Source organism: Somniosus microcephalus, chromosome 16 (genome assembly GCF_052327205.1).
Source record: "Somniosus microcephalus isolate GS21.2 chromosome 16, FLI_Smic_1.0, whole genome shotgun sequence".
Taxonomy (NCBI): domain Eukaryota; kingdom Metazoa; phylum Chordata; class Chondrichthyes; order Squaliformes; family Somniosidae; genus Somniosus; species Somniosus microcephalus.
The window spans coordinates 103,836,526-103,859,468 of record NC_141002.1 but is presented as its reverse complement, the minus strand read 5'-3'; the positions used below and the strand labels follow the sequence as shown (position 1 = coordinate 103,859,468).

Below are 22,943 nucleotides of genomic sequence, written 5' to 3'. Positions count from 1 at the left end.
CAGATCCCGTAATGATACGGTAGATTCTCGGCCGTCGGAATATCGTATGTTTGCATAGGTGGGGTTGGCATCGGTTAGTTCGACCTCGTCTACAAGAGGGTCATTTTTAGACGTCCGAACGTATCTTCGGAGTAATACAGGTCCAGGAGTAGTTAGCCATGACGGGAGTGATGTCCCATGAGATGAGCGACGCTGGAATCCAAAGAACCGCTCATGAGGTGTAGTATTTGTGGCTGTAGAAAGCAGGGACCGTATAGAGTGCAATGCATCCGGAAGCACTGTTTCCCATTGCTGGTCTGGTAGGCCCCGAGATCTTAAAGCGAGACGTACGGAATTCCAGATGATACCGTTATACCTCTCTACCTGCCCATTTCCGATGGGATGGTATGGTGTTGTTTTGCTTGTAGCAATTCCCCGTTCTGAGAGGTAGTCCTTGAGTTCCCTCGACATAAAGGATGGACCCCGATCTGAGTGAATATAAGCCGGCATGCCACAGAGAGAAAATACCTGCTCAAGGCAGCAGATTACTGTGGACGCCAGCATATTGGAGCAGGGGAAGGCAAATGGAAAACGTGAATATTCGTCGATCATGGCGAGCAAATATGTGTTCCGAGTTGAAGAGGGCACTGGGCCCTTAAAATCGATGCTAAGTCGTTGCATCGGTTGGGTTGCATGTATGAGTATACCATCTGAGGGGCGGAAGAACTGAGGTTTTAATTCCGCACAAAGCCGGCATTCTGAACATATTTTCTTTACATCTCCAGTGGAAAAAGGGAGATTCCGTGATCGTACGAAATGTAGCATGCGCGTAACGCCAGGATGGCACAAACCATTGTGGACATCCATGAGGGTGGAGGATGACATAGTGGAGCAGAATGCCCGTGTGAGGGTGTCCGGGGCCACATTCTCCTTGCCAGGCCGATAGAAAATGGTATAACCAAAAGAGGCCAGTTCCATCCTCCAAAGTTGTATTTTATTATTCTTAATTTTGGTTCGTTTTCGATTATCGAGCATGAAGGCGACTGATCGTTGGTCCGTGATCAATGTAAAGTGCTGGCGAGCTAGAAAATGGTTCCACTTCCGTACTGCCTCTATGATGGCTGTGGCTTCTTTCTCAACCGGAGGATAATGTAGCTCGGCACCTTGTAAGGTCCTGGACATAAATGCTACAGGACGACCTTCCTGATTCAGAGTAGCCGAGATCGCCACCTCCGAGGCATCACATTCAACCACGAAAGGGAGATTCTCATCAATGGAGTGAAGAGCCGCTTTCTCCAACTGTTTTTTGAGAAGGTTAAAGGCTGCAACAGCCGCTGTTCCCAGTGGAAATGATCTAGCATGCAGCAAGGGTTGGATTTCGTCCGAAAAATGAGGAATCCATTTAGCGTAGTATGCAAACAGACCGAGAGCCCGACGTAAAGAAGCCGGATTCTTAGGTGACGGGAGCTCTTGGAGCGGGCGAAGTCTTTCTGGGTCTGGCTTAATGATACCATTGCCTACGCAGTAGCCAAGTGGTCGGTTGCGACTCAACAGATTTGGATTCATTCAGGGTCAAATTACGGCGATGGAGGGCATCCCGAAATTTTTGGAGGTTGGAGTCGTGTTCCTGTTGATCGTGACCTGCAATGGTAATGTTATCAAGATAGGGAAAAGTGTCCCTTAGGTTTTCCTGCTTAACCAGGCCATCCATTGCCCGTTGAAAGACAGCCACTCCATTAGTAACCCCGAATGGGAGGCGACGAAATTGGTACAGCCGTCCATTAGCCTCAAAGGCTGTGTACTGCTTATCTGAGACCTTCAAGGGTAACTGATGATAGGCACTTTTTAAATCGTAAGTTGAGAACACTTTGTATTCGGCCAGTTTATTAACCATATCATCAATGCGTGGCAATGGGTAGGCGTCCAAGTCGGTATATTGATTGATGGTTTGCGAATAATCGATGCATAGTCGCTGTTTGTGAGGTTTTAGAGGGTTCTTGACAATGACGACTTGAGCCCGCCAGGGCGACGAACATGGTTCAATGATATCCTCTGCTAGAAGTCGAGAGATTTCAGCCGCAATAAAAGATTGGTCTTCCTGATTAAAGCGCCGCGATTTCGTTATTATCGGTTGGCATTGAGGCGGAATACTGGCAAATAATGAGGGTTCATCAAGTGAAGCTGCTGATAATGCACAAAATGGTAATTTAGACGGTATATTAGAAATAGTAAGTCCGGGTTTGGATCCACCAAACTCAATGGTGAGTTTCTTATGCTGTTTTTGGAAGTCCAGTCCTAAGAGGAGATCACTACATAAGTCCTTGAGCACCGAAAGTCGGGTGGAGGGATACATACGACCATGAAGTGTCATATCAACAACACAAAAGCCGGAGATTCTGGTATTAAGTGATGACTGGGCCATCGCAATTGCCTGGTCCGATGGGAAGACATGTAGTTTCAATTTCGCAACAATCTGTTCCTTAATGAAACTATCAGTACTTCCTGAGTCAATTAAGGCATCTAAGGTATGCCCTTTAATTGAAATTTTTGTGGCAGCATGAGACAGGTTCTGTGGGCAAGCAGCTGTAATTGGTGTCGTTGCACAGAGAGTGGCTAAAACTCTTGGTGTGCTTCTTCGGGAGAGAGCTCGAGAGGAAGCTTGATAGGTCCTAGCTGGAGCATCTTGATAGGCCCTAATTGGGGCAGTTCGGTAGGCCTTAGCTGGATTGGCCCTCGTAGAGGCCCTTGATAGGCAAACTTTAGCAAAGTGTCCTTTTTTCCCGCAATAACTGCAGATTGCATTGCGAGCAGGGCAGGTTTTCCTAGGGTGAAAAGCATCTCCACAAAAGAAGCATTCCTTCCTAGATTGCCAAGAGGCTGCTAAAGTGGGGTCGTCCTCCTCTTCTTCATCAGAATTATCAGAATTAGATTCCCCCATGATAGGGTTCACCTGAGACCGCTTGAATTGTCTGGTTGCAGCTACAGCAGCAGATCGAGATCTGGGCAGCTGATAGAGGTCTGCATTTCTCTTTGCCAAATCCAGTGAACAAGCTAGGTCAAAAGCTTTTTGTAGCTCAAGTGTTTTACTTTCTAGTAGACGCTGGCGTATAAATGGAGAGGCAATCCCGCAGATGAAAGCATCACGAATCATTTCTTGGCGGTACAGCTCAGCTGAGGCTGCCTGAAAGTTACAATCTACGCTGAGCCTGCGAAGTTCTTGCAGGAATTCGTCAATTGACTCCCCTGGCCCTTGTCGGGCTGTGGCCAGTAGATGTCTAGCATAGACCTCATTTGGGGTCTTGGCATACAGTTTCTTAAGTGCCCGAATCACCTCATCGTAATTATCCCATTCATCAACATATTCGAACACTTTTGGGGTCACATAATTGATAAGTATCTTCAATCTAGCAGGAGCATCCGCTTCACATTCATCCAGAAAATTCTCAAAAGTACGGTACCAATGCTTCCATACCCTGCCAGCTGCTGGTGCATTCGGGTCCAAGTCCAGACGAATAGGTCTAAGGATTTTCTCCATGATGGGTGGTTCCCTGGATCCTTAATACCGAGTTTGTCTGAAGGTCTAGTATTCGTGAGTGTAAATACTAAGTTACTTAAATTGATGTAAGAAAAAGGAGGCTTACCATCAAGTAACTTTAAAGTAAGCTTTAAGTAACTTATAAACACACTATATACAAGAGAGGTCTTTACCATGCCTCTGGTAGAAGCCTCTTACAATACTGAACAAACCAGTATTTATACCAGTCCAACAGGAAGTGACACATGACAGGAAGTGAGGTATGTACACAGTTCATAGTTCATAGTTCACAGTTCACAGGAAGTGATGACATAACTTCCCGGAAGTTATTATTTTTATCACACACACCCAAACAGTATCTACAATCCTGTAGACAATCAGAATAACAGCACCATCAGTGGATGGAGACTTTTGGAATTCTCTACCCCAGAGGGCTGTGGAGGCTCAGTCGTTGAGTATATTCAAGGCTGAGATCGTGTGTGTTTTGGACTCTAGGGGAAATCGAGATATGGTGATGGTGCAGGAAAGCACCGAGATAGATCAGCCATGATCTTATTGAATGGCAGAGCAGGCTCGAAGGGCCGAATAGCCCACTCCTGCTCTTAAGTGGGGGAAAGATACAAACTCAAGGCACTTTGACTTGTGCCGGTCAATGCTGCACACAGCTAGGAGTTACCCATTAGATCGTAGGGCTGCTATTGTAACCTAGTAATCAGTGGCCAACACTGCTTCAGGAGATTTGACCAGGGCAACCACAGTACTGCACTGGGAGTGTCGGCCTGGATTGTGGGCTCAAGTCTCTGGAGTGAGACTTGAACCCACAACCTTTGGAATCAGGCCAGGATGCTGGAGTGTGTTATAAAAAATTTAAAATCTGCCAAAAATATTAAATGCAGTACCCAAGGCATTATCAGTGAAACATAGAAGATAGGAGCAGGAGTAGGCCATTCAGCCCCTCAAGCCTGCTCTGCTATTCAATGAGACCATGGCTGATCATCCAAATTCAGTACCCTGTCCCTGCTTTCTCCCCATATCCCTTTAGCCTTAAGAAATATATCCAACTCCTTCTTGAATATATTTAATGAATTGGAGAGCATGTGCCTCATGTGCTATTCACCTCAACCACTCTGTGGTAGCGAGTTCCACATTCTCACCACTCTGGGTAAAGTTTCTCCTAAAATTCCTATTGGATTTTAGCAATTCTTATATTTACATCCTGGTTTCAGTCTCCCCCCACAAGTGGAAACATCTCTACATCTACCCCATCAAACCCTTCTATAATTTAAGACCTCCATCAGGTCAACCTTCCCCCAGGAGCCCCAGCCTGTTCAGTTTCCCCCCCCCCCCCCAAAATAGTTATAACCGTCATCCTTGTAAATCTTTCTTCGCACCTTCTCCAGTGCCTCTCTATCCTTCTCATAATACAACAGCTGAAAGATGGGATGAGAAAGCAGATGGGAGTATTTTAGAATTATCAAAGTCAGGGGTGTGTAGTTTTGATGCAGCCATTAGATGGCCAATCGGCAATGTTAGGTTAACTGGGTGCCAGTGTTTAATGGTTTTCAATTATTTGTAGTATGACCATTTTTTGGGGGGGTGGGGGTGGGGGGGGGGGGGGGGGGGGGGGAGGAAAAGGAGATGGGCAGGAATAACTATGCATGGACTCCATATTGGAAGCATTTTTCCAACCATGTATCCACACAAGCAACCACTAAACTATCCAGTGCTGGATTACTATTGGGTGACATTTGCAAAAACAAAACCAGGACTGTTTATTATTCTCAGAATCATAGAAAGTTACAGCACGGAAGGAGGCCATTTCGGCCCATCGTGTCCGTGCCGGCCAACAAAGAGCTATCCAGCCTAATCCCACGTCCCAGCTCTTGGTCCGTAGCCCTGCAGGTTACAGCATCCCAAGTGCACATCCAAGTACTTTTTAAATGTGGTGAGGGTTCCTGCCTCTACCACCCTTTCAGGCAGCGAGTTCCAGACCCCCACCACCCTCTGGGTGAAGAAATTTCCTCAAATCTCCTCTAAACCTTCCAATTACTTTAAATCGGTGCCCCCCTGGTTTTTGACCCTTCTAAGGGAAATAGGTCCTTTCTACCCACTTTATCGATGCCCCTCAATTTTATACACCTCAATAAGGTCTCCCTCAACCTCCTCTGTTCCAAGGAAAACAGACCCAGCCTATCCAGTCTTTCCTCATAGCTAAGATTCTCTACTCCCAGCAACATCCTTGTAAATCTCCTCTGTCCTCTCTAGTGCAATCACATCTTTCCTGTAATGTGGTGACCAGAACTGCATGCAGTCCTCTAGCAGAGGCCTAACTAGTGTTTTATACAGTTGAAGCATAACCCCCACCACCCCTCTGCTCTTATTCTATGCCTCGGCTAATAAAAGGCAAGCATTCCGTATGCCTTCTTAAACCACCTTATCTACCTGGCCTGCTACCTTCAGGGATCTGTGGACATGCACTCCAAGGTCCCTTTGTTCCTCTACACTAGTGTCCTACCATTTAATGTGTATTCCTTTCCTCATTAGCCCTCCCCAAATGCATAACCTCACACTTCCCCAGATCGAGTTCTATTTGCCACTGTTCTGTCCACCTGACCAATTTATTATCTTCCTGCAGTCTACAGCTTCCTTCTTCAGTATCAACCACACAACCGATTTTAGTATCATCTACAAACTTCTTAATCATACCCCCTATATTCAAATCAAGATTGTTGATATATACACCACAAAGCAAGGGACCTAGTACTGAGCCCTGCAGAACTCCACTGGAGACAGCCTTCCAGTCACAAAATCAACCATTACCCTCTGCTTCCTGTCTCCGAGCCAGTTTTGAAGCCAATTTGACACTTTGCCCTGGATCCTATGGACTTTTAACTTAGTGACCAGTCTGCCATGTGGAACCTCATCAAAAGCCTTGCTAAAGTCCAGATACACTACATCAAATGCACTACCCTCCTTGTTGCCTCAAAAAATTCAATCATCAAGTTTGTCAGAGACAACCATCCCTTAACAATTCTGATTGCCAAAGCAAGTAGAGTTACTAAGATAGCATCAGTTTATGACGCGCTGCATTTAGGTTTAGTCAAGCCCAACAGTTTAAACAGATCAGGAAGTAAACAATGGAGTCATTTATTGACAATGTAGATGGTGTTTGTAACTGTAAAAGAGGCCAAGCTTTGCTTGATACATCAACTCCAAAAACAAAAACCCCATTCAAATCCAGAGAGAAACAGCACATCCATTTTACAGAGACTCGCTGAGGTCAGGGTAAACAAGCTGGCCCTGAATTTCCAACCCCACACCCCCCCCCTCGGGCTCTTGCAAGTTCCGGGTTTAGGCATGTGAAGTGCATGCGTGGAAACCCAGAACTTGCGATCCGTCAAGAATTCTCTGAACAGATCCAACGCATGCCCAAGAAACGTGCCTGTGGGTGGAGAGTTGCAATATTTGCCCAACTTCTACCTGCTGAAAGGCCAGAGAATTCTTACACCTGGTAAAAGCAGGAGTGAGGCCTGCCAGCATAAGAGTTTTTAAAAATAGTAAAATAAAGACTATCACTCGCTTATAAAATTAAAAACCCTGTCCAATTAGGTATGGTTATATTAAACCTTGTTAAAACAAAACCAAAGAGTTAAATTTTTGTTTAACATTTAATTAAATGCCATTAATTAATTTTATATATGCAAGAGTTCATTTATTTGCACGTTGGTGCATTTTTGTAGTCATCCCATTCATGCTTGACAGTTGTGCGTACAGAACTGTCAAAAGTATGAAGGGGATTCCCTTCTTCCATTGGTTGAGCCGGCCCATGTGATCCCAGGGGCGCTTGAATCGCCTGCGTCCCTGGGCCTCGGCACATTTCGAAGAGGCGGCGCCCAGGACCACAAGCCTGTCTACGGAACCAGCAGGTAGGTTCGTAGAATTTCTGATCAGAGGCTTCCGCCCGCAAGCAGCCGCCGATCAGAAATTCAGGGCCACTGTGTTTAAGTTTATTGTGAGGGAAACAACTGCTAGCGATGGATTACACAGATTTTCAGTGGTCTGATGAATTGATACATAGATACATAGAAGATAGGAGCAGGAGTAGGCCATTCGGCCCTTCGTGCCTGCTCCGCCATTCGATGAGATCATGGCTGATCTTTTAATTCAGTATCCCGTCCCCGCCTTCTCTCCGTAACCCTTAACCCCTTTTGCCCGTAGAAATATATCTAATTCCCTCTTAAATATATTTAATGAGCTGGCGTACACTGCCCTCTGTGGCAATGAGTTCCACAGGTTCACCACTCTCTGAGTGAAGAAATTCCCCCTCATCTCTGTCCTAAATGGTTTAGCCCTTATCCTCAAATTATGTCCTCTAGTTCTGTTCTCACCCGCCAAGGGAAACATTCCTTCTGCATCCAGTCTGTCTAGACCTGTCAGAATTTTATACACTTCTATGAGGTCCCCTCTCAATCTTCTAAACTCCAGTGTGTACATCCCTAAACTACATAGTCTCTCCTCATAGGTCATTCCCGCCATTCCTGGTATCAGCCTGGTGAATCGCCGCTGCACCCCCTCCATGGCAAGAACATCCTTCCTCAGATGAGGCGACCAAAACTGTACACAGTACTCGAGGTGTGGTCTCACCAGTGCCCTGTACAGCTGCAGCAAGGTATCCCTGTTCCTGTATTCTAACCCTTTTGCTATGAAGGCCAGCATACCGTTTGCCTTCTTGACCGCCTGTTGCACCTGCATGCTCGCCTTCAGTGACTGGTGTACAAGAACACCCAGGTCTCTCTGTACTTCCCCCTCTCCCAATCTATTGCCATTTAAATAATAATTTGCCCTCCCGTTCCTGCACCCAAGGTGGATAACTTCGCACTTGTCCACATTATAGTGCATCTGCCATTTATCCGCCCAATCGCCCAGTCTGTCCAAATCGCTCTGGAGCTTCCTGGTCTCTTCCTCTGAGCCCACCCCACCTCCTAGTTTAGTGTCGTCTGCAAATTTGGAAATGCTGCATCCGACTCCCTGATCCAGGTCATTAATGTAAATTGTGAACAGCTGGGGGCCCAGGACAGATCCCTGTGGTACCCCACTTGTTACTGCCTGCCATTCAGAAAATGAGCCGTTTATTCCAACTCTCTGTTTTCTATCTGACAGCCAGTTCCCTATCCACGCCAAAACTTTCCCCTTTATCCCATGAGCCTCAATTTTCCATGCTAATCTTTTATGTGGGACCTTATCGAAGGCCTTTTGGAAGTCCAGGTACACCACATCTACTGGCTCTCCCCCATCTATTCTACCAGTTACTCCCTCAAAAAATTCCAATAGATTAGTCAAGCACGATTTACCCTTTGTAAATCCATGTTGACTCTGTCCTATCCTGTCCCCATTTGCTAAGTGCTCCGCTATTTCATCCTTAATGATGGACTCCAGCATTTTGCCCACAACTGATGTAAGGCTTACAGGTCTGTAATTACCTGCTTTTTCCCTACCCCCCTTTTTGAATAGTGGGGTAACGTTAGCTACCCTCCAATCCATCGGCACTGTTCCCGAGTCTAATGAATTCTGAAAAATCATCCTTAGTGCATCCGCTATCTCTAGGGCCACCTCCTTCAGTACCCTAGGATGCATGTTATCAGGCCCTGGGGATTTGTCCACCTTCAATCCCTTTAGCTTCCTTAACACCATATCCTTAGAGATATTGATTTGCGTCAGTTCCTCCTTTGCCAATGTCCCTATTTTTCCCGATATCCCAGGGAGGTTTTTTGTGTCTTCCTTCGTAAAGACTGACCCAAAGTATGCATTTAGTTGATCTGCCATTTCCTTATTTCCCATTATATATTCCCCCGTATCTGACTGCAATGGACCAACTTTGGTTTTCACCAGTCTTTTCCTTTTGATATACTTATAAAAGCTTTTGGAGTTAGTTTTTATATTTTCCGCCAGCTTGTTTTCGTAAGCTATTTTGCCCCTCTTGATTATGCCCTTTGCCCTCCTTTGCTCTATCTTAAACTGTTCCCAATCTTCCGCTCTGGCGCTTTTTTTGGCTATTTTATACGCCCTATCTTTGGATTTTATGCTGTCTCTAATTTCCCCTGTTATCCACGGTTGAGTCACCTTTTTAGATTTCCTTTTATGCCAGATTGGTATAAACAATTTTTGCAATTTTGTCATTCTATCTTTAAATGTTTGCCATTGTTTATCTACCTCCAGTCCTCCCAGGAACGTTGTCCAATCAGACCTACTCAGTTCCCGTCTCATGGCATCATAATTCCCCTTGTTTAAATTCAGGACCTTAGTCTCTGAGTCAATTTCTTCGCTCTCCATTTCGAGTGAGAAATCGATCATGTTATGATCGCTCTGACCCAAGGGTCCCCGTACAACAAGATTACTGATTAGTCCCTTCTCATTGCACAGTACCCAGTCCAATATAGCCTGTTCCCGAGTTGGTTCCTCGACATATTGATCCAGATAACCATCCCTCAAACACTCAAGGAATTCCTCCTCCTCATTATTTTTACTGATGAATGATTACCGCCTCCCAAATTTAAGGAAAACAAAATTGCAATTCTGTGCCAAGTAAAAATGTCCAAGATAGACCCACCATGTCTATTCATAGAAACATAGAAGATAGGAGCAGGAGCAGGCCATTCGGCCCCTCGAGTCTGTTCTGCCATTTAATGAGATCATGGCTGATCATCCAAATTCAGTACCCTGTCCCTGCCTTCTCCCCATATCCCTTGATGCCTTTAGCCTTAAGAAATATATCTAACTCCTTCTTGAATATATTTAATAAGTTGGCCTCAACTGCCTTCTGTGGTAGAGAATTCCACAGGTTCATCACTCAGTGAAAAAATTCCTCATCTGTTCTAAATGGCTTACCCCTTATCCTTAGACTGTGACCCCTGGTTCTGGACTCCCCGGCCATCGGGAACATCCTTCCTGCATCTAGTCTGTCTAGTCCTGTTAGAATTTTGTAAGTTTCAATGAGATCCCCTCATTCTTCTAAACTCTAGCAAATATAAGCCTAATACACCCAATCTCTCCTCATACGTCATTCCTGCCATCCCAGGTATCAGTCTGGCGAATCTTCGCTGCACTCCCTCCATGGCAAGAACATCCTTCCTCAGATAAGGCGACCAAAACTGCACACAATACTCAAGATGTGGTCTCACCAAGGCCCTGTACAACTGCAGCAAGACATCCTTGCTCCTGTACTCGAACCCTCTCGTTACAAAGGCCAACATACCATTTGCCTTCTAAACCGCCTGCTGCACCTGCATGCTTACCTTCAGCAACTGGTGCACAAGGACACCCAGGTCTCATTGCACTTCACCTTTTCCCAATCTATTGCGGTTCAGATAATGTCTTCCTGTTTGCCACTAAAGTGGATAACCTCATTTATCCACATTATACTGCATCTGCCCAATCACACAACCTGTCCAAATCATACTGGAGTTTCTTGGCATCCTCCTCACACCACACGCCCATCCAGCTTTGTGTCGTCTGCAAACTTGGAGATATTACATCTAGTTCCGTTGTCTAGATCATTAATATATATAGTGAATAGCTGGGGTCCTCACACCGATCCCTGCGGTACCCCACTAGTCACTGCCTACCACTCGGAAAAAGACCCATTTATTCCAACTCTGCTTCTTGTCTGCCAACCAGTTCAAAGTCAGTACCTTGCCCCCAATCCCATGTGCTTTAACTTTGCATGCCAATCTCGTGGGACCTTATCAAAAGCCTTCTGAAATTCCAAATACACCACATCCACTGGTTCTCCCTTATCTATTCATCCACAAATTCCAGTAGATTAGTCAAGCACGATTTACCTTTTGTAAATCCATGTTGACTTTATCCGATCCAGTCACTGTTTTCCAAGTGCTCTGCTATTACATCTTTCATAATGGACTCTAGCATTTTCCCCACTACCGATGTCAGGCTTACTGGTCTATAATTCCCTGTTTTCTCTCTACCATTAGCTACCCTCCAGTCCATGGGAACTATTGAGTCTATAGAATTTTGGAAGATGACCAGCAATGCATCTACTATTTCTTGGGCCACTTCCTGAAGTACCCTAGGATGTAGATCATCAGGCCTGGGGATGTATCAGCCTTCAATTTCCCCAACACCATTTCCCTACAAATACTGATTTCATTCAGTTCCTCCCTCATTAGACCCTATGTTCCAGGCATCTCTGGGGAGGTTATTTGTGCCCTCCTTCCAACACCACTGGTGCAAGATTTGTGCACTAGACCCAATGCTTGGCAGGAAGCAACATCAGGCATCTCGACGGCACCAACCCCCATCTTCCCCAAGGTTCACCCCCTGCCTGAGCCCACTTCTAACCTTTCCTCCCATCTCTGCTCATGCCCTCTACAAGCACTCCTTGTCCACAGGACTCACCCCTTGCTCGCCAGACCGCTGACCACCAATGTTCCCTTTTGTCAGAGCTCCTGCACAGGCCACGAGCCTGCGTAACATTGGCTAAACCACGCAGGCACTTGGCCACCCGGTCCGTTAAAGGGGCCTCATCACCCAAAGAAAAGGGAACATTGCTAGTCACCCAACTTCCCTTCAAGCCGCTAGCCACCATCGTAAACTGTCCCCCCTCCCTTTCAAAACCACCATCAAACCCCTCCTTAAGACCCTCCTCTACTCAACCATGCAAGCTACCACCCCATCTCCAACCACCCATATCCACACCCATCTTTCCCACCATGTCATGGTTGAATATCTCCACCCCACCAAAGCACTGAAAACAACTCCAAACCAAAAGGCACAAATGACATCCTATGACTGTGGCCATGGAGAACTTTCCTTCCTCATCCTTTCCGACCAGTCCTGCAGCTTTTGACACTGTCAAACACCATCCTGCTCTCGGTAAGCTCAGTGGGACCAAGCTTGGTTTCACGGTTACCTATACAATCCTAGCCAGAGCTGGTAGCACTCTTGCCAGAGTCAGAAGGTTGTGGGGTCAAGCACAAAAATCTAGACCGACTTCAGTGCAGTACTGAGGGAGTGCAGCAGAGACAGACGTGCTATCTTTTAGATGAGACGTTAAAACAAGGCCGTCTGCTCTCTGGTGGATGCAAGACCCCACAGCACTATTTCGAAGAGCAGGGGCGCTCTCCCCAGTGTCCTGGGGCCAATATCCATCACTCACTCAACCGAAACACAAACAGATACCTCTTAATGTCTCTTCACTTCTCTTGTTCTTTCATACCCATTGCCCAGCCCCCAAACTGGCCTTTTAATCTGTTTCATTTCCTGTGTTTTCAGTCCTGACGAAGGGTTTCGACCTGAAACATTGACTCTTTCTCTCTCCACAGATGTTGCCTGGCCTGCTGAGTTTTTCCAGCATTTTCTGTTGTTATCAAACAGATTATCTGGTAATCATCACATTGTGGTTTGTGGGAGCTTGCTGTACACAAATTGGTTGCCACATTTCCTACATTAGGACAGTGACTACACTTCAAAAAAGGTACATCATTGGCTGTGAAGAACTTTGGGACATCGAGGCTGTGACAGGCACTACAGAAATGCAAGTTTTTTTTATTAAGAGCATCTCCAGTAATGGCTTTTCTCCACCCTGCAGATATCTTGAGAACCCCCAAGAATCTATTCTTCACTCCCTCCCTCTTCCATCTAACTGCTGCCCCTTGACATCATCCACAGACCTGGGGTCAGGTTCCACATGGGTGCAGACAACACTTACCATCTCGGATCCCCTGCACGGTCTCCAGCATCAGGCTGCTTGTCCGAGCACCAATTTCCTCCACATTGGAAAGGCTGTTGCCTTTGGACCCTGCCAAAATCTCTGCACCCCAGCCACCATCTGTCCTATTGGACCCGGTGCCAAGCTGCCAGCTACCAACATCTCTTCCTCCGACTCTGGCCTCTTGTGCATCTTCCCCCCCCCACCATTGGCAGCTTGTCTTCGGCCTCCAGTTCGAGCAATCCCTCCCTAAACCTCATCTCCCCCTTAAAGGCCCTCCTTAAAACCTAGCACTTCAATCAAGCTTCTGGGCATTGCCACCAACATCTCCTTTAGCCCAGCATCCATTTGTCTGATCACCAGTGAAGCACTTTTAGGACATTTTTCTACAGTGCTAGATAAATGAAAGCGGATGTTGAATGTCAAGGAAACTTGTTAAATTAGACTGATCTCAGGTAGTTACTATACAAGTTAGGATGGAATTATTTGCAGCTTAATAACACTGCCATTTGTTTTAAATCTAACAGGCATGGAATTATTCCTTCAAAAAATCCATTTCAGAAATTTAGAAACAGGCAATACTCGACCCAAACAGTTATAAAGTTAAAAAACAGTGCAACATGTTGTTATGCAAACACCAGAGCTTGGCAAATGTAGAAACCAGATTTTGTGGGAATTGGAATCAGAAGTTTACAGCCCAAAAAGAGCGATCCAGCCAAATCCCACTTTCCAGCTCTTGGTCCGTAGCCCTGCAGGTGACAGCACGTCAACTGCATATCCAAGTACTTTTTAAATGTGATGAGAGTTTCTGCCTCTACCACCCTCTCAGGCAGTGAGTTCCAGACCCCCACCACCCTCTGGGTGAAAAATGTTCTCAACTCCCCTCTAATCCTTCCACCAATTACTTTAAATCTCTGCCCCCTGGTTATTGACCTCTCTAAGGGAACTTGGCCTTTATCCACCATCTAGGCCCATCAATTTTATAAACTCAATTAAATCTCCCCTCAGTCTCCTCTGTTCCAAAGAAAACAACCCCAGTCTATCCAATCTTTCCTCAGCTAAAATTCCCCAGTCCTGGCAACATCCTGGTAAATCTCCTCTGTACCCTCTCCAGTGCAACACTAGTGGAGTACGATTCACACCACACGGACTGCAAAGGTTCAAGGTGGCAGCTCACTACCACCTTCTCAGGGCAATTAGAGATGGGAAATAAATGCTGGCCTTGCCAGCGATGCCCACATCCCATGAATGAATAAAAAAAATACAAAATAATGGGAAAGGAGTTTAGGAGGTAAGCTGCTCATTAATATAACAAAGATTCAAAATATCACAAGATCTACTCAAGAGCGAAGCTGCCCAACCTCGCACGTTGTACGGGAGAATGACAGATATCACGGAGGCGTCTCCGGTCAGCGATTGTAGATGCCACATCGATGCATTTTCCTTCGGCTTTAGCCTGAGCAGCAAGCCAGGATCTTGACCAGTCATTGACGTTTTTCTTGTAGGAATCTGAAAACATGGAAATTAAAGCCTTTTTTTTTTTAAGAAAAAAAATTATTTCAACTTGACCATTAAGAAAAAGCCTCAGTGGATAAGAGTCTGTTAACTTGGATAAATTAGGAAGTGATCCCAGCTATTCAGTTAACAGAAGCATCAATGCTCATATTCATTTAGCCTTTGGTTGTAAAGCTAGGATTTCCTCTGAATTAGGGAACTGAAAGCATGTCCCAATAGTCTAGTTGGTTAATGGCCATTAATACCCTTTAAATGAGATTTGTTTACTGTACAGGCTCCAAGTGGCGATCAGGAAACCTGGCTGTTAACTGATCAGGACAGCAACTCCAACTTACACTGGACAGACCTGCATTTATATAGCAACTTTCACAACCTCAGGACACCAAGAGTACTACCATCTGGCACAAGTAGGCAGCAAGACATTTCACAGGATATATGGCAGAAACAGGCTATTCGGTCCAACTAGTCCGTGCCGGTGTTTATGCTCCACTCGAGCCTCCTCCCGTCTTTCCTCATCTAAATCTATCAGCATCACCCTCTATTCCCTTCTCCCTCATAGGCTTGTCTAGCCTCCCCTTAAATGTATCTATACTATTTGCCTCAACCACTCCCTGTGGTAGCAAGTTCCACATTCTCACCACTCTCTGGGTAAAGTAGTTTCTTCTGAATTTCCTATTTGATTTCTTGGTGACTATCCTATATTAATGGCCTCTAGTTATGCTCTGCCCCACAAGTGGAAACATGCTCTCTCTACACAGTATCAAAACCTTTCATAATTTTATAGACCTCTATTCGGTCACCCCTCAGCCTTCATTTTTCAAGAGAAAAAGAGACCCAGCCTGTTTATCCTTTCCTGATATGTACACCCTCGCATTTCTGGTATCACCCTTGTAAATCTTCTCTGCATCCTCTCCAGTGCCTCTATATCCTTTTTATAATACGGCGACCAGAACTGCACACAGTACTCCAAGTGTGGTCTAACCAAGGTTCGATACAGGTTTAGCAACTTCCCTACTTTTCAATTCTATCGCCTCTAGAAATAAACCCTAGTGCTTGGTTTGCATTTTAATGGCCTTGCTAACCTGTAATGCAACTTTTAGTGATTTATGTATTTGTACTCAGAGATCCCTTTGTTTCTCTACCCCACCTAGACTTGCTCTCTGGGCCAATCTGCACCATAACAAAAATCAATGATTTATTTCCTCAATAGTAGAGGGATAAAAAAAATTGTGCAATTTGCCATTTGATTTACAAGGAAACTGCAGCTTTAACTTATTGTAAAGTTGTTCCTTCTTGCAATCAAATTAAACGTGACTCAGCTGAACACAGGCACCAACTGTGGACAAGCCATTGCAGGTCTGAAAATAGTCAACATACGCATAGAAAGAAAGTGGTTGAGATTAATAAACCAACACTGAAGCTAAAGGAGGAGGAGTTGAAAGTGGAGGCGTTACAGTAGTTTTGCCATTTTTGCATATACAAGAAAATCATACACAAAAGGATCAATATTTAGTGACTCACATTACAAGTGACTAGACTTCAAAAGTACTTCATTGGCTGTGAAGCACTTTGGAACATCCAGGAAGGAGCAAAAGGCACTGCAGAAACAAGTCTTTGTGGTTTTACTCCTGTTTGAGCAAGTTCTGCTGACAAAATGGCCAATGTCCCAGAATGGTGTGACTTTACAACACAGATAGGAGTGGAGATCGAAGCAGAGTTGGAGGATTAAACATCTCAACCCCAGCACAGCCACCAGCTGAAGCAACATGCTCCTGCAGACCAGTGCTGCCCTGTACACACTCCCTCCCCACACCATTAGCCAGAGTTACACTGACACCAACAAGGTGTTTGACAACAACTTTCATTTATATAGCATTAACGTTGTAAAAAATCCCAAGGCACTTCACAGGAGCGTAACCAGACAAAGTTTGACAGCCACACAAGATTACAAGAGGTAAAGAATTGGGAGGTGCAGGGAGAGGTTCACGAAGGAAATCCCAGAGCTTAGGGCCTCAGCAACTGAAAGCACAGCCGCCAATGGTGGAGTGATGGAAATCAGGGATCCGCAGGAGGCCAGAATTGGAGGAGCACACAGATTGGAGGAAGTTTGAGAGCTAGGGGAGGGAGGAAGAGGCCATAGAGGGATTTGAACATGAGAATTTCCAGACCAGAGAGCAAAGGGGTGATGGGTGAACGGGACAGAGAGTTAGGAGATGGGACAGCAGCGTTTTGGACAAATAAACTCATGAGGCAAACAACCAGCAACAGAAGTGTGCATGTGTGTGGGTGGGGGGGAGAAAGAAAGAGGTGGACATTAAGACTTCATATTGAGCCATCAATCCAAGCTACCCAGCAAGTTTAGAAGCAACTGGAATTTGGGTTTTCAGTACATGTATAAAACAATCAATCACATACCTTATTAAAGGAGAGAGTTGTATTAACATATTGGGTGTGCACTTGAATGATGATGAATGTTACGTTCTCAGGAATGTTCCACAAAAAGGCAGCAAATGTCACATTCTCAGTTAAAGGTATTTCTTGAAATCTTCCAAGTTTAAATTCAATTAGACCTGCATAAGAGAATTACAATATGTAGCTAGTTAGATTTCAACTTAACACTACAAATATGCATTTATATAGCACCTTTCACATTCTCAGGGCATCCCAAAGTGCTTTAAAGCCATCGAAATCCTTTGGAAGTGTAGTCATTGTCAAGGTAGGAAACATTAGCCAAATTGTGAACAGCAAGCTCCCACAAACAGCAATGAGATAACAACCAGATACTGTAATCTGTTTGTGATGTTGATTGAGTGATAAATATTGGCCCAGGACATCTCCGTGTTCTTCAAAAAAGTGCCACGAGATCCTTTACGTCCACCCGAGCACGCAGATGGGGCCACTTTTAACATCTCATCCAAAAGACAGCACAGACAGTAAAGCACTCCATTACTGCAGAGTGTCAGCCTAGATTATGTACTAAAAAAAAAAAAATGCAATTCTAGTTGGTTAAATTGGAGATGGCGGCTTGGTCAACATTTATCCCTCAACCATCACTAGATCAGATAATCTGGTTAATGATCATATCGCTCTGTGGGAGCTTGCTGTCCACAAATTGGCTGCTGTGTTTCCTACATTAAATATATTCAAGAAAGAGTTGGATATATTTCTTAAGGCTAAAGGGATCAAGGGATATGGGGAGAAGGCAGGGACAGGGTACTGAAATTGGATGATCAGCCATGATCACATTGAATGGCTGAGCAGGCTCAAGGGGCCGAATGGCCTACTCCTGCTCCGATCTTCTATGTTTCTATGTCATAGAATGGTTACAGCACAGAAGGAGGCCATTCGGCCCGTGCCGGCTCTCTACAAGAGCACTTCAGCCAGTCCCACTCCCCCGCCCTTTCCCCAGAGCCCTGCAAATTTTTCCCCTTTGGTTACTTAACCAATTCCCTTTTGAAAGCTATGATCGAGTCTGCCTCCACCACCCTCAGGCAGTGCATTCCAGATCATAACCACTCACTGCGTAAAAAGTTTCCTCATGTCGCCTTTGGTTCTTCTGCCAATCACCTTAAATCTGTGTCCTCTGGTTCTCGACCCTTCCGCCAATGGGAACAGTTTCTCTCTATCTACTCTGACCAGACCCCTCATGATTTTGAGCACCTCTATCAAATCTCCTCTTGGCCTTACAGCAGGTGACTAGCTGTGGGACATCATGAGGTTGTGAAAGGCACACTAGAATTGCAAATCTTAGACAATGCCTCATTTGGTCATCAACACTTTGGCCTCCTTTCCACCACCCCCCCCCTCAGTTTCCTTCTGCAGGATGACCATCCTCTGCCAGACATTTACAAAAGATGTGAAGTTAAGTGTTGGTCTGTTTAACAGGCTCATAATCAGACCCCTACTTGAAGACATTTGTAAAAAGTGAAGCCTTTGATTTAGGGGGAAGGGGGCCTCGGGCCACCAACTCTGGTGGGTGTATCCCAGGAGGTTGCACCTCGACCTCCTGTCCCCACCATTAGTCACAGCCATCGTCATGGCACCCTGCCTTCCCACAGCCAATCAGTAAGCAGACAGACTAGTTATCCGATTGGATGATTGTAGACTGGAAAAACATCCCTTTTCTGGTCTCCAATATTTCTATAATAACTAATACAGAAGGTTCAAGTGAAAAAGCAATTTTTTTTTTAAATTGCCATCATTTTTCTCCTGCTCAGTCGGGTGCAGGAGATTAATCTCATTGCTGGAGATTCTACGACCACATCCTGGAGTGTTGGTAACCCTATAAAAAGGATTCAGTGCAATGTTTCCTCTAAGTTTTTTGCACCGGGCAGACTACAACCTCAGCACAACTTTTTTGCCCACGGGCAATTTACATTGACACCAATTAACTACCAAAGTTGTGAGCAGCCGGTTTGTTTCGATGTGCGGCAATATTCCAGATCACTGCGTGGCCGCGCACCTTTAGAGGGAACAGGAGAGAGATTGTGGGGTAAGAGTAGAAAACGCACGAGGCAATTTTAAAATTAGCTTCTGAAAAACATTAGATACTAAAAAAGGTACAGAATCAGCAGGAAGAGCATGAAACGACCAAAGAGGAGAAATCACTTGATCAGAGAGATCGCATCTAGTGCTAGCACCCACTGCAAAACTGCAGTAGTTTGTGATCTGAAGTCGATGGAAAATGTACACTTAACAGTAGCAACATGAACCACTCAGTTAGCGAGTGTAGAACCAGACAAAGACAGCACAATGTCCCTCTACTTCATTGCATCTTCCCCCTTGCATTGAAGTTTTCCAACTTTCCCCAGGAGCCATTCATTGATGGCTCTGTACAGTGGAACCATCTCCTGGAAACTGCCCAAAACAAGTTACACCATTCACTTAGCGAAGCAAAAAGCTCCAAACCAGTCTGGGTTGGTTTATAAACTCGGGTGGCAAAATGAGAAATGATTTACATTGTAAACCAGTGGGCTACTTGCAGAATTAGTTGTAAATTGAGCAGCTTTGAGATGCATCCTAGTTTTCAAATCCTCCATGGCCTCACCACTCCCCTCCATGGGCCCCAAGCTCTACATTCCCTCCCTATACCTCTCCTCCAAGACACTCCTTAAAATCTACCGCTGACCAAATTGGTCACCTGCCCTAATATCTTGTGGCTTGGTGTCAAATTTTTGGACAACGCTCCTGTGCAGCACCTTGGGACTATTTAACCAAGTTAAAGGCACGAGATCAGGCTTTCAGATGAGACATTAAACCAAGGCCCCGTCTGCCCTCAGGTGGATGTAAAAAATCCCACGGCACTATTTTGAAGAGCGGGGGAGTTCTCCCCGGTGTCCTGGGCCAATATTTATCCTCAATCAACACCACTAAAAAAATTCTGATTATCACATTGCTGTTTGTGAGAGCTTGCTCTGTGCAAATTGGCTGCTGTGTTTCCTACATTACAATAGTGACTCCACTTCAAAAGTACTTCATTGGCTGTGAAGCACTTTGGGATGTCAGGTAGTCATGACAGCTGCTATATAAAATGTAAGGTTTTTTAAATTTAAGTACCAGTTGTTGCCAATAACATGGAGACCAAAAGGTGCAGATTAGGATGTTCAGGACCAAAATAAAGTAAATCGTGAACAGAAGAAAGCAATTTTTCTAACTGAGATTGGGCCAGATGTCGACAGAACTTGACATCAGGGAAAGCGAAGGATGAGTCATTTGAAAACAGTCGAGAAACTCGAGGACCATTTCAAGCCAAAGCTGTTAAACAGGAGAGCTATAAAGTTTGGTACCAGAAAACCAAAGTGAAACCATCAGTGAGTACATTGTAGCTCTTAAGAACCCGTCTTTGAATTGTAACGTCGGCATATTATTGAATCGTGCATAGAGAGAAGTTTGTGTGTGGACTGATGGATGAGCACACACAGTCCAAGTTACTGAACACTCTGAACCTAACATTTGACATGGGGCAGTTTGCCCCATCTAGGGAGATCCATCCAACTCAAGTGACTAGTGCAGCTGAGGTCTACAGTCAAAGCTTAAAGCAGAGACTGGGTCAAAGCATGTCAGTGAATTGTTATCGCTGCAATGGAAATCACTCACCACAGTCCTGCCAATACAGAAATGTGAAGTGTTTTCACTGCCAGAAGGCCATATTTCAACAGCTGGCAGAGCGAAGATCGAAATTAGGAACAATTCTAGTGGCAATGCAAAGCAGAGACACCAAAAAAGGGAGGAATTCACAATATTGAAGTGCACACACCTGAAGAACTAGGCATCGACAGTATCTATGCCACGAGCAGCTATGCTACAAGTCGTGAGAAAGACTTCTGTACAAAACTTTGTGCCCAATATACTGGTGTATTGGCAGCAGCAGACAGCTCTATCATGAGCAAGGATACATGTGTAAGTTTAATCAAGTACCACAAAGAGTACCAGAGAGTTAAAAACCTGGAGAAATGCTAGGGACATGTGGAATTTACAGTTCAGCACAATGGCCAGTCAGTAAAGCTGCCCATTATTGTAGCTGGGCTACCCAGGTTGTGGTAGAGCCCAAAGCAGACAAACCTGTACACTTGGGCGGTGACTAACGTTACTATCAACCAAGTAGTTGATGAGCAGTACCCGTTACCTACATCACAAGATTGGTATGCAGCACTCTCTGGGTCAAAGGTTTTCTTTAAGCTTGACCGGTCACATGCTTACACTCAACTGAACATTGACAAAGTCAACAGTATCTCACCAACACAAGGGACTGCACTCTCCAGACTGGCACACAGTATAAAGTCCTCCCCCAAAAATCTGCCAGGCTACAATGGATAAGGTTTTGCAACAAGTTCCAAATTGCTTATGCAATCAAGACAATGTGCTGATCGCAACAAGCAGCGAGGAAGAAAATCTAGAAGTGTTCGATTTAGTGCGTCAAAGGTTGAATTCCCACAATGTCAAATTGAAAAACGAGCAAAGATGCCTTCGTGCAGCCCGAGGTAGAGTATTTGTCTGAAAGTTGATGCAAATGGCTTGCAACCAGTGAAAGAAAAGGTTGATGCTGCCATCAATGCTCCAAAGCCACAGAACGTGTCCGAGTTAAGATCTTGCCTTGGAATGGTCCAGTACTACACACGTTTCATACCCGAGTTAGTGACCATTAACTCCATTGCATGAGCTCCTCTAGAAGGATGTCCAGTGGAAGTGGACAAAAGCACAACAGGAATCCTACAACACTTGAAGTCTCTCTAGCGATGCTCTACTTGTGCACGACAAATTGCGAGCTTACGTTAGCATGTGATGCTTCCAGTTACTGTGTGGGAGCAGTCATAAGCCACGTAATGGATGATGGCAGCAAAACCAATCACATTTGCATCGCGAACCCTCAAAGAGCAAAAGAAACTATGTGCAAATTGAAAATGAAGCACTCGCCATAGTGTTTGAAATCAAGAAATTCCACCAGTTCCCAATTGGCAGAAAGTTTACCCCGATAACTGATCGCAAACCGCTCCTAGCAACATTGGGCCCAATCTGCCATCCCTGCAATAGCTGCAACAAGAATACAACATTGGGCAGTGTGGTCACAATGTTGGAGGAAATTTTTAAATGGCACCGTAGTGCCTGCTGAAATACTTGACATTTTGCAGACACTGGCATAACAGACAGCGGACTTGATCTGCTTACACCAAACGTGTGATGTCACTTGTACAGAACAGTAATATAATTAAGTTGTTTGCTAACAGTATAATAATATCATCCACTTGTTTTTGACAGAATGTGATTAAGGGTTGCTATGGTATCAGATTGGCCAAAGTTAAAGGATGCTAAAGTACCAGATTGGCCAAGGAATTAATGTAATATGGTATCTTTCCTGTTTTTAAATTGTATAAAAGGAGCACGGCTGCTATTGTAAAGCTGAGAAGCTGGCGATTGCACCAAGGGGGTGTATAGCACTTCTCCTAGAGCGCTCTGTAAATAAAAGTGTACTCACATTCCAGCAAGGTCTGCAGTAGTCTGAGTTTATCGCTCTAAGTCGAAGTTGGGTATACGTCGACCCTGTATATCACTGGGTACGTTCAGGCTCCAATTCAGCAGTAACAATATGACAACACAACTGAATATCGCACTTCAAAGCAAAACGCAATCGCAGATGCCTTGTCTACATTGCCACTGAGGACTTGGGCATGAAGCCGAGATTTTCACATTAGG

At 45.0% G+C, this 22,943-nt stretch overlaps 1 protein-coding gene across 1 annotated transcript in view; it reads right to left on the bottom strand.

The window, feature by feature from the left end:
• The window catches only part of tm7sf3 (transmembrane 7 superfamily member 3), a 65,089-nt gene that overhangs the window by 21,380 nt on the left and 20,766 nt on the right, over nt 1-22,943 (bottom strand). Inside the window, 2 exon segments of the mRNA XM_086009641.1 lie at nt 14,600-14,747; nt 17,169-17,323. Of these exon segments, the coding sequence (XP_085865767.1) occupies nt 14,600-14,747; nt 17,169-17,323 (303 nt within the window).